The following is a 13,205-nucleotide window of genomic DNA, read 5'->3' as shown; positions in this document are numbered from 1 at the left end:
AGATTCAAGACAAAAGTTTATATTGACATAAAAATAATAATACTTCAAGCATACTAACAAAGCAATTATGTCTTCTCAAAATAACATGGCCAAAGAAAGTTATCCCTACAAAATCATATAGTCTGGCTATGCTCCATCTTCACCACACAAAGTATTTAAATCATGCACAACCCCGATGACAAGCCAAGCAATTGTTTCATACTCTAACTTTTTCAAAACTTTTTCAATCTTCACGCAATACATGAGCGTGAGCCATGGATATAGCACTATAGGTGGAATAGAATGGTGGTTGTGGAGAATACAAAAAGGAGGGGAAGATAGTCTCACATCAACTAGGCGTATCAACGGGCTATGGAGATGCCCATCAATACACATTTAACAATTTATAAATACATGATTAATATTTTTGCTAATATTTGTTTGATATCTACTTTTTTCATAAAATTGTATATTTTTCATATACATCAGGAACAATGTTTCTACATGTTTAGCATTTTTCAAATACTTGATCAACACTGTTTAAATATATTTTTTATGTGTACTTTGTTTATGCAAGTTGTGCATTTTTTATAAATAAAAAACATTATGGGTTGGTGTGCTACTTACGTGCACCATCGTCATTTTTAAAACACATGAAACGATTTTATAAATTCATGTCCAGGTGTGTTATGTTGGTGTGCTACTTAGGGCATGTACAATGATGCTATTTTAGGACTGCCACATAGGATAAATGATGATATGGAGGAGAGAGAATTCACAAGAAAAGGCTTGTCTTCTCTTATTTAGGAAAGGACAAGAGATGATCTCTTAGCATAATATGTCTCATCATATTTTTAGGAATAATAGTTGTTGAAGATAAGGCTAAGAGATGACCCATTGTAGACATATTTTTTTGTCATCTCTAAATTATATGCAAAACTTAAGATAAGACCATCTTATCAACCATTGTACATGCCCTTAGAGCATCTCCAACAGGCGCGGCAAAAGATGCGCCCGCGCGGTAAACTTTGGTTTTAGCGCGCGCCGGCTGGTCCCGCGCGCTCCAGCATTGGCGGGAACTTACCGCGCGCGGGAAGCGTTTGCGCACGCGCGGGAGAAAGCGGCACGCGGCGCGGTAGATTTGGCGCGCCGCTTCGCGCGCGCCTATAAAATCCCGCGCTCGCCACGCGCACAGAACACATCCACGCACCCTCCCCTCGCAACCTTGCCGCTTCGCCGCTTTCCGCGCCACCACCGTGCCACCATGCCGCCGCGCCGCCGGGGTTCTTTGGGCTACCGCGGCATCCGCGAGCGCCTCAACCGCTGGTACTCCACCGAGATCCGGTCTGGCGACGTCCGGCTCGGCCTTGGGTCGTTCCAGAGCGCGTACGACGCGGCCCGCGCATACGACGCGGCGGCGTGGCGCTTGGAGAGGCCTTGGTCGCAGATGAACTTCCGGGACGTCTTCACACGCGAGCAGGCGCAGCACGTCGCCCATCCGCCGCGTCTCATCACCGACATGGACTGTGCCGACCACGCTCGGCGGCAGCGCCGCCTCCTCATCGCTGAGGAGGACGAGCGAGCCATGGTGGAGTGGCGCCGTCGCCACCCAGAGGACGTCGCCGACGAGCGTGCCTACTGGGCGGAGAGGACGGCAAGGCGCCGCGCGGAGTGGGCGGACCGGCGTCGGCGGAAGGCATTGGCGAATGCGCAGTCCAATATTGTTGCAGCAGGTGGGAGGTCGATCTTCACGTCAAACGATGAACGTTGGGACGACATGTGGCTCGATACCTCGGACAACACCGACGAGGATGATGATGGTGATGATGGTAGCGACTTGGAGTAGTTTCTATCTAGTTGCACCGCAGTTCTATCTATCTATGCTTTCGAATTATCTATCTAGTTGCACCGATGTATAATACCTTTGTATCATTTTTTATCTATGCAAATTTTATTAAAATATGTTGTAGAATGAGAGTGCGCTGTATTTTTTGCGCGCTGCTGGAGCGGCGCGTGCGCTGCTTTTTAGCGCGGCCGCTGGAGCCAGCGCTGCGCGCCGCGTCAAACCAGACGATGGGCGCGCGGCAAAGCAGTTTTTAGCACGTGACGCGTTCGGCGCCTGTTAGAGATGCTCTTACGTGCTCACATCCTAAAATTTCCTCGGCTGGGGGCCCAAGACGGCAAGTCCTCCCGGGAACAAGTAAAGGCGTTAGAAAAGAAAATGACCAAACCTACAGTAACGTACTATTTATGTCTTGCCACCGAGACATAGACGCGTCCGCGAGACAGCTGAGAGCATCTCTAGCCGCGCCCCCAACAGGCCCCCCCAGGCCACTTTTTCGGTGCCGGCGCCGAAAAAACGGCCCAGTCGCACCGGTTCGGACTTTTTTTCCGTCCGGCGGTCACAGGCCGAACCCGGCGCGCTGGGGAGCAGTTGGGGGCTCCGGCGCTAGGGAAAAGCACGCCTGACCCACACCGACAGGAGAAAAGTCAAGGTTTTCTTCCCCCGACTCGCCTCGCACCCCCCGCGCCCTTGGCCACCACTAGCTATATCCCGGCGACGGCCGCCGCCCTACTCCGCTAGATAGCCATTCCCCGCCGGAAAATAGCAGCGCTTCGCTGCGGCAGCCCCTCCCATAGCAGCTGGGCGTTTCCGGCCGCGGAGGCGCGGTTTAGCGGCGGGTACACGCCCACCAAGCGCAAGGTGTTCAGCGTTTTGCCTGTCTCGGCGATGGACTCGGATGACGAGGAAGAGCTCGCCGCGCTGCTGGAGGAGGAAGCCGCGGCCGACGTCCAGGAAGAAGAGCATCTCATGGTGCTCGCCGCCCTCACCCAGCTGCTAGCGAGCCATGAAAAGCCGCGGCGAGGTGGCTCGGCGCCGGGGCAGTTGAAAGCAAAGAACCGGCTTCGTCTTGAAGGCTACTGCATGCTCTACTCCGACTATTTCGCCGATGCTCCACTTCACGGCGAGAAAACATTTCGGCGCCGTTATTGGATGAGCCGAAAGCTCTTGCTCAGGATTGTGAATTCCATCCGGGAGTTCGACAACTATTTCAAGTGCAAGATGGATTGCACTGGCGCTCTTGGATTCACCTCCATCCAGAAGTGCACGACAGCGATGAGGATGCTTGCATATGGAGCTCCCGGTGATTCACTCGACGACTATGGGCGCATGGCCGAGTCCACCAACATAGAGTGTTTCTACAAGTTCTGTCGGGCAGTGGTGGCAGTGTTTGGGCCACAATACTTGAGAACACCCAATCCGGAAGACACTGCTCGGATCCTAGCCCAGAATGTAGCAAGAGGATTTCTTGGGATGCTTGGAAGCATCGACTGCATGCATTGGAAATGGAAGAATTGCCCATTTGGTTGGCAGGGGATGTACAAAGGCGCCAAAGGCGGTTGTAGTGTGGTGCTTGAGGCGGTAGCCACACAGGACCTCTGGATTTGGCACTCCTTCTTTGGTATGCCAGGAACTCACAATGACATCAACGTGCTGCAGTGCTCTTCTATTTTTGCCAAGCTCGTTGAGGGTCATTCTCCTCCGGTGAACTTCGAGATCAATGGGCACCAATACAACAAGGGGTACTACCTAGCAGATGGCATCTATCCGAGATGGTCGACATTTGTGAAGACGATCTCAAACCCTGCGGCAGGAGGCAAGAACGACTGGTTTGCGAAAGTTCAGGAGGCTTGCAGGAAGGATGTCGAGCGGGCATTTGGTGTGCTCCAATCTCAATTCACTGTTGTTCGGTACCCCGCTCAGACCTGGTCCAAAGATCAAATATGGGACATTATGACTTGCTGTGTCATCTTGCACAACATGATCATCGAGAGCGAGCAAGAAGACCCAGTGTTTGACACTGAACCATACTACAGGCAGGGTACTCTAGCCGAAGTTGATCACCATCTACCGGTAACTTGGACTGCCTATCTCAGTATGCATCAGGAGATCCGAGACCCACAGGTGCATCATCAATTGCAGAAAGATCTGATTGAGCACCTATGGAGGCTTAAGGGGGACGCCGTGTGATGAAATACGAGTTTTTATTTGTTGAACTATATAATTTGTATTGAACTATTTGTTGTTGTACTATTTTGTTGAAGTATTTGATTTTTCTGTGATGAAATATGTGATAAGAAATAATTGTGTTGATAATTGTACGCCGAGACACGGCGAAACCACGCCGAATATGGGCCTATTCTCACTCATATGGACCCTTTATTCATCGAAATTGGGCTGCAAAGTAGGCCAATTTCGACGCCTGGGGTGACGACTGGGCGCAAAACCGCCCCCAGCGCCGATTATATCACCGGCTCGGCCCCAGAGGGCGATTTTTATGCATCCTGGGGGGGCCAACGGCTGGAGATGCCCTGAGAGCTACAAGTCGCGTCCGCGAGACAGCTGAGAGCTACAAGTCGCGCCCGCATCAATCGCTCACAAGTGGGTCGCCGCCCATTTCGCATACACTCGAGTGAGTTTCCTTCTCTGAGTTTTCAATTTGCGTATGCTCGCTGGATTTTTCATTTCATGTGTGAGTTGAGTTCCTCCTTCTACGAGGGTCTTTTATCAGTACTATTATCTATTCTTTTTTTCATTTTCATTTTTCTTTGTTTCATTCTTGATTCTTTTTCGTTTTTCATCTAGTTTTTCCTTTTTTTGTTCCTTTTCATTGTTTTTTCTATATATGTCTACTTTTTTCATAAAATTCTACATTTTTCGTATATGGCAGAAAGTCTGTTATACACGTTTAACCTTTCTAGTATCCATGACTAACATTTTCTAAAATATATGCATTCATGTCTAATTTTTTTCATGCACAGTGTACATTTTGAGTATACATATGGAACATTTTATACATCTATAAAAATGTCAAATAAAGATTAATATTTTTTCAATATACGTTTTGATGTTTATTTTTCAACATATTATAATTATTTTATACATATAAAACATTTTTAAACAAGTTTAACATTTTCAAATACATGAATAACTTTTTTCAAATATATGTTTTCTTGTCTACTTTTTTCAAGTTTAACATTTTCAAATACATGAATAACTTTTTTCAAATATATGTTTTCTTGTCTAATTTTTTCATACACTTTTTTTTAGGGGTTGGGTGTTCCTTCAGATGTGTGCCCGTGAGAAAGAGCTTGTGCTTGCCTGACTGCAGCATCTTGTTCATTGAGTGCATATAAATGTTCATCTTGTGTTCTTTCAGGACAGGTCGCTTTGCTTGTCCGTTTGTTTCCTTTTTTATATTTTTGAAATATTATAAATACATATATTCTCCAAAATTAATTTACTTCAAATTTTAAAAGCATTCATCATGGGCGTGTTTGGTTGCCTGCATATGGCCCAATCAGGCCCGCACGGGAAGGGAACGGGCTGTTTGGACGCCTGGTTTTACTATTCGGCCTGCACAACACGAAATTTAAGCACCTCTGGGCCTGGCTCACTAGGAACGCACGAATCGGCAGTTTCTCGAGGGCCAGCCCCGAGTGGTGCACGTGGGTGGCGGCTGCTGCATGCGCGCGGCCACACTCGAGAAGCCGCGTTGCTTCCCGAAGCGTCGGCGGTTATTAGCCTCACCGCCCCTCACCACTCCCTCTCCCCACTCTTCCCTACTCTCCCAACTCTCATCGGCGGCGGCGGATCGGAGCAGAGGAAGAAGACCACCGGACTCCATCACCGGCGAGCGGATCAGCAGTTGGACCGCGACAATGGCAGTAAGCACTTCTCTCTCTTCGACATGCAAAACTTTATCCCGTTCGATCCGGTGATAGATTCGATCCACGGCGGAGGGGAATGGGGAATAGAGGTAGATAAGCATAGGGGTAGTTCATACTAGTTCATAGCAGTTCATACGAGTTCATAGATGCAAGATCGGAATGCAGAAGGGGGATTGGGGGATTGGGGGATAAGGGGTACACAACAGACACCGGCTGACCGCGGCGGCCGTCACCGGCGTGCGGAGCGGCTGGTCGAGCCGCTGGCCTTCATCTTCTTCTTCATCGCCGTGCGGGCCGGCGGGTCGTCGTCGTCGTCCTCGGCGGAGTCGAGGTCGATCCGCCAGCTACGACGGCCTGCCCCCAGCGCCCTCGCTGGCATTCACACCGCTTCTTCTTCCTCCTCCTTAGGCTCCCCACCGATGACTGCCGGCGGCGCGATAGCCGTCTCCCAGTACACTGTGGCATGGCGGTCATTAGGAGCCCAGTAGGTCTTGTACTTGCACCACTTCTTTCTCTGTTTAGTGTCGTCGGAGACGGCCTGATTCATGGCCCAGCGAATGATGTCAACTGCCATCGCGCCCTTCGCTGGGTCAGGAACCAGCGTCTTCAGCTCTTCTGCAGTGACCTTCATGAGCACTGCATTAGATTCCTTCTGCATCTCAGGCATGGAGCCGAAGTTCGAGCACACCTCCATGGTGTTCTCGAACTTGGTCCGGTCACCATCCATCCACCCGAGGAAGAAGGCCCTCCAGCCAATACCCCAAGGGAAGGGGTTGGTGTTGGAGCTGGAGCTAGAGCTCATGGCGATGAGGAGGAGGAAGGTTGACAGTGAGAGAAGAGATGGGGTGGGTAAGTAGTGCTGGGAAGCGTGAGTAAATATAGGGGGAATGGAGGGGAGGAGAAGAGTGACAGTCATGCTGTTTTAACTACATGCTCTTCAATTAGACATGAAATCTGTGATGTGCTTGACTCCATGAATTATGTGCAGATCGAGGAGAGCAATGAGATGGGCACGGAGGTGCTCCCGACCGTTGATAACAAGGGCAAGCAACCCCTTCACCCAATGCCCGACGAGGTTGTGTTGCCGCCCACCGCCGAGGAAGACCCGAAGACGCCTGAGGGTGGCGACGACGAGGGCATGGAGCAGCCCCCCAGCAACAAGCGCCGCAACTATGGCCACTACCATCAGGAGGATGGCCCAACTCACTTCTGCAAGGTCATCCTGCACCGAAGCTTGAGTGCATCCCCATGCCCCTGGACTTCACCAAGCACTTCGTCACGGTGCCGAAGGAGTTCAAGCTCAGGAACAACACCGGCTGCTCCTGGAAGGTGACGGTGAAGTTGATGAACGGCAGGGTAACCCTGGATCAGGGTTGGGCCACCTACGCAGCCGTTCATCAGATCAAGATCGGCTAAATGGTAACGTTCAAGCTCCTCACTCCCGACAACCTCAAGGTCATCACCTTCGACGACGATGTCATTGAGGTCGTCAACAAGTGCAGGAAGCACGACGAAGTCTTCGCCGCCAAGGAGTAGGGCCGGGGCCTCCTAAGTACTATCGAGTATGCTTTGAACTGTTTATGTTTATGGTTTATGCGTAGAACTGTTATGAAGTGTGGTACTGCTTATCTGAAATATGCTTTTAAGTAGTTGATCCTCTGTTTATTCTCTACTCTGCTTATGAAATGTGGTACTGGTTGTGCCGAAGTGTGCTGGTAACCTCACCAACTAGCCAAAGAGATTACCACACACCAGGTGTTGCATACAACCAAACATCATGCCTTGGGTTTGTCCACTAACATGCAGGCAACCAAACACCAGGCAGTGTGGTTCTACCCATGCAGGCAACCAAACAACATGCAGATGGTGCATTTGAGGCTGCATTTGCTTAGCCAGGTTGGGTGGAGAAGTGTATGCAATGCGGGTACTGTAGCGCACAACAACCAAACACGCCCCATGCATATAAATGTCCATGCAGTATAAAATTGTTTTTTAATAACTTTTATAACATGTTGATAGCATTCAATAAAATGTACTTGGCATTTTAAAATGTTGCATGTTTCAAAAATATGTTAGTTTCATTTAAACAATGTTAAGACAATATGAAAAATATGTGTGTGATTTTAGAAAACATTCGTCACATTTTGAAAATACAGCCTTGTAAGTTAAAATAAAATTCGTACCATTCAAAAAAAATCTGTGATATTTCTAGAAATGTTCACACGTTTCAAAAAGATATACATGACATTGAAAAAGTATTAGTATTATGTGGAACAAATGTTAGCGTAACATAAAAATGTTTCATACAGTTCAAAATAATGTTCAAAGTGTATTTGAAAATGTTTACATTTATTAAAAATATGGTCAAAGATGTATTTGAAAAACTTTCAATGTATATTAAAAAAAGTTATGTGTGTCTACGAAAAATATACAACATGTATTGAAAAAGGTAGACATGTACCTCGAAAAAGAAGAAAAAGGAAACCACCTAGAAGGTTCTAAAACTAGCCGGAATTTGTCCATTGAACCTTCCTAAAACCGCTTTGATCGGCCGACCTACTAAGGCGAGGACGCACCGACTGCTAGAGGCGAAACTGATACTCTTCTCGCTGCAGGTAAGATATAGCCATGGCGCCAGTAGGGACGGTGCCGACTGCCGGTGGCTGGTGGGCTGGGGTGCTAGGGAATGCCATCGGGAGAGAGGCATAATCACCCACATGTCCCAATTTGGGCCGGCCCAACATAAGGAGGAAGTTGGTCAAAGGAGACAGTAACGAGGGGCTGACCTAACGACAGCTCACGGAGACAGCAAGCATGGGCATGTGGCTAATTTCTTCGTAAACTTTAGTAGACATCCATAATTCATGAAATTTTGGTGGTAATCATTGAATATTCGAACTAGGTAGAGGCACAAACCCAATTTTACCATTGGAAAATGATGTCATAGTTGGGCTAAAAGGAACCATGTTTTACCAATTTGTTCTTAACCTTCCTATAAATCATGAGAGATTTTATGACAAGCTGATGTACAAATATTAGGACATCATGCTAAGTTTTACTCTTTTTTGATAATTTTTCTTCTAAAATACTTGAAAAATGCTAACTAAATATTTTTTACGTAACAAATGGTGATTTTAGTTCATGTTATTACAAATATTAAATCAAGGTGTATTCAAGAAATGGAAAATAGCTCAAATGGCCACCGAGATTCGGTTAAATAGATATTTGCACGAGATGTTATGGGAGATAGCCCACTTGGTGAACAATTAGTACTTTTCTTATTTTCATCCTTCCCATAATTTTATCACAAGCTACTAAATAGCTAGAAAAATGCTAAAATATTTTTTTACATAAAAATTGAGATGCTAATTCACTTTGATTATTATAAACCTTGAGTCAAGATGTAGTCAAATTTTTAAGTGGAAAAGAGCCAATTGGTTTATGTGGCTATTTGCATGGGTTGCTATGTGAGATAGTCCACTTGGTGAACAATTAATGTTTATCTTACTTGCATTATTCTAGGATTTTTATCATAAGCTATTGAATCAATATTGCAATTCGTTGCCAAATTGTTCATATTTTTTACAACATTAAGATATTTTTTCATTTTTATTTCCTATAAAATAGCTAGAGAAGATTCTAAACATTAAAATGGTGATTTTAATTCACATTCATTATTACAAATGTTAAACCAAGAGGTAGAGAATTTTGAAGTGAAAAAGAGCTCAATTGGTCATTGAAATTGGTTATGTGGTATAAAGTTGAAGATGTGTTGTGAATGTTATGAAATAATATTTGAGATAGTCCATTTTGTGGACAAGCTTGTATTTAAATTTTGTGTATTGTTCCCAAATGTATCTGACCAACTCATGTACCAATATTAGTACGTCACACCAAGTTTTAGTAAAAGCAACTACAATTTTTGTGTGTGTAAACACACACAAAATCTTACTTTCACTTTCCCCCAAATAATTGAATATTTTATCCATTCCCTGCACATGGTCCACAATTGTATATGTGTACTTGTTTATATTGTTTCTGTGATTTTAACTGTTCATTTCGTATACGTATAGTTCAAAATTGAGTTTATTTCACCCACAAAAAGGAATTGAGTTTATTTCAACAAGTGGGAAAAATATTAAAATAGAAGTCAATGACATGTGGGGAACCTTTCTTTGCTCCTACACACAAACTCTACCACTCAACTTGGATCCTCTCACTCAAGGGATACGACTTTGGGCTCGCAGACATTTGGGACCTGCAACTTGCTTGCCCACATGTCAACCACCAAAGATAATCTATCTCAAGTCACTCAAAAATCTTTGTCCCCAATAGTAAACCCACCCAAAACTCTCTTCTGCCCCAATGCTCTGGTACCACTCCCGCATGGCCGGCCGACGCAACCCCGACAACCTTGCGAACACCCATGCGGGGTGGTACTTGGGCATGGAAGAGCCCAACATGCCCCCCTCCGCCTCTTCGTGAATGGAGTCTCCTCCTACTCGCGTGCTCCAAGTCGCAATGCCGAACCTCACATCGGTGGTCGAACCCAAATTGGAAACCAACTAGTCATTGTAGAGTTTAACATCACCATCACCAAGTTTAGAAAAACATATGATCGCTTGTGTGGCCGTCTTTGGAATCCAAGGATGGTGACGTTGAACTAACGATCACTATAAAGTTCAACATCATCTGAGAATCATATCCATGAAACATACTTGTGTGATTGTCCTTAGAATCTAGCGAAAATGATCCTTGGCATCACCAGTGCAAACTGTATCACAAGCCTCATAAAAGGTGGCATTCACCTCCACCTACAACCATAACCACATCGGAAATATGATCCTCACCTTGCGAGCCCGTTTCGTCGTCTACTGCTCTGCTGGTCCCATTGCCAGTGGAGGCGGGACTGGGAGGCAGCGGCGGACCGGTGGCAGAAAACATTGTAATGGACTGGATGGTAGCGGCAGACCCGTTGCATACGAGATAGAATGGAATGGACAAGATGATATTTTTTTAGATTGATTCCGTTTTTGTGTGATACCACTTAGTAGGTGGGGTCCAAAGCTGAAGTGGGTCAAACGAGTCTCCTCTTCGTTGTTGATGACATCAACTATTTGTTGCCTTCCGTAAACTTATAAACAAACTAATAAGACCGATAAATCACAAACTAAAAATAAAATAAGTGAAAACTTAGCATCACCACCATGAAATCTAGACAACAAGCATCCTAGTTATTATAGGTTGAGACTAGATTCAATTGATTCTACACTTCTTTGACACCCCCCCCCCCCAATGACCCAATCTCCACACATAAAGGTTGTAGTAGACGAGGTGAGAGGCAACATGAACTTTAGAAACTAGAATTCATCACAATCCATGGCACTGGTTACCAATTGGCGCACAGATTCTCCTCGACGAGGAAACTTCAACTTGTCATTACGTCATCGCCCACTTGATAATCTCACATGTAACCTTGGTGGTGCGGAAGCAGGCACCACTGACATTTCCTCCACATAATTCCGCCCCACAAATGTACTCCTCGCATGACCCTCTTTGAAACCCAACAAACACTCTACTCACGCATCTCTGGCATGAACCACAACACAAGCCTCACAAAAGGTGGCAATCATATCTTGATGCATCCATGTCCAGATCGGCAACATGAGCCTCACATCGCGAGCCTGTAAATCCCTCTCCCGCTCGACTGGTTCAATTGGTTCAATTGCCGGAGAAGGCAAGGGAAGGAGGTTACAGACCGGCAAGGAACATGTGGATTGGACGGTTGTGGCATACCAGATGCAATGAAGTGGGCTAGTTATTGTTTCTATGAATCATGTTATTTTCCTTTGACATACCTGGGTCTAAATGGTCAAATGAGTCTCCTCTATGTTGCTGATGACATGGCAAAGTGATAGATACCAAAGGGTCAAATGAATCTCCTCTCTGTTACTGATGAGATGACAAAGAGGTGGTTACCAGAAAGAAGGAAACATGTCAAAGGAGATGACAACAAGGGCTCATTTAATGACAAGTCATGGAGATGGCGCAAAATGGATTGTGAAAAATTTCTTCGCTAGTGTTCGTGGCACAACCACAACTCATGGAAATCTTGTGGCAACAAAGAATATCGGCTCTGGATGGTGCCACCGACCGAATTTTCCCTAAATTTAAACATGTTTGTGTGCGCGTCTGTGTGTGTGTACAACATTGCAATATTTATGGTAAAATCACAAATGTCATCATGACATATAGGCAGTACATCAATGTATCTATAGTCTGCTATCCAGCCGATAATTAAAAATGGTGCCTAGGCTCATCTACACTCGATGAATAGTAAATTCAAAAATAGTAAAAACTTCAAAATAATCTGAATTTTTTAGGCATCCAAGATGCTCATGTACGCCAGGTGCGTGCAAAATTTAGATTGTTTGGACATATGAGGAGCTCGTGCAAAAATAAAACCAAAATTGGCTATGAATAGTGTTCTTTTTCAAAGTTTCTCCGACACCCAAAATTTGATGTTTTTTACACGAGCTCCTCGGATGTCCAAACACCACGAATTTTGCACACATCTTGCGCACATGAGTATCTTGGATGCCTAAATTTTTCAGATTTTTTGAATTGTTTTTTAAAATAAATTTACTGTTCATGCCCGACTGCAAATGAGCTTGTGTGCAGAATAGCTGCTCTCTCTATCTAGCATGCATCGATAGCTATACTCCACCCTCCAACTGAGAGACCTCTGCATTTTCATGCCATATCATGTGTTGCAATTTATTTTGCCGTGAGAAAGCTTATAAGAAACCAAAATAAAACACTATGTTTGTCAATTTATGTATATTTTCCACTACAATATCATGTTTCTTTATTCCATTTTTTATAGTCATGGTGTAGTGGAAAAATATGATATTATAGTGATGCTGGACTAATTTTATGTCTACTACAATGCGCGTGTCGAGGTAAAGCTTAGTATGATACACAATAGAAACAAGTATGGTGTGGTCATGCAAAAGTAATATGCTTTTTAATGCATTGCAACACATGGCCATTTGGTTATTGTCTAAATTGATGCTTATGTTGTTAAGTGTAGACCTTTTAGCTAAAGATGATTGGCGGCTAAAAAAACAAAGTAGTATTAAACCTTGTCCCGGATAATCGATGGACTTTTCTTTTTAAACTTATCGTTGTCGCTTATTTCTGCTGAATTTAAGAGCTCTCATTTATGTGATGGAACCTTGTTGGGATGGCTAGCAGGTATCTGCGGCAGGTGAGATCCTTGTCCTCGAGCATCTTGTATCGGCATGGACTGACCGAGCCAGCCAGCGTTGTGAGGAAGATGTCGGATCTTTACCAAGACGATCAGGATCAGCCATCTCCTTCATGGTCTCAGGCGACCGCATCTTGGGCAGGGACCAATCATGGTTGCCCACCGATGATATTTGCAGATGTTGCTGCTGCAGCAGCTGTAGGTGCATGTTCTGTTTAGGCCT

The 13,205-nt window shown here is 45.3% G+C and overlaps 1 protein-coding gene across 1 annotated transcript; it reads left to right on the top strand.

The window, feature by feature from the left end:
- The first annotated feature begins 1,243 nt into the window (after window positions 1–1,243).
- Window positions 1,244–1,825, top strand: LOC147989977 (uncharacterized). The gene has a single exon (XM_087520110.1). It carries the CDS (start codon window positions 1,244–1,246, stop codon window positions 1,823–1,825), a length of 582 nt encoding a protein of 193 aa, XP_087376236.1.
- The last annotated feature ends 11,380 nt before the right edge of the window (window positions 1,826–13,205 follow it).

This window comes from Triticum urartu, chromosome 1A (assembly GCF_056163025.1).
Source record: "Triticum urartu cultivar PI428250 chromosome 1A, HENAU_Tu73, whole genome shotgun sequence".
Lineage (NCBI taxonomy): Eukaryota > Viridiplantae > Streptophyta > Magnoliopsida > Poales > Poaceae > Triticum > Triticum urartu.
The sequence above is the reverse complement of the archived record's forward strand: the minus strand, read 5'-3'. Positions and strand labels throughout refer to the sequence as shown.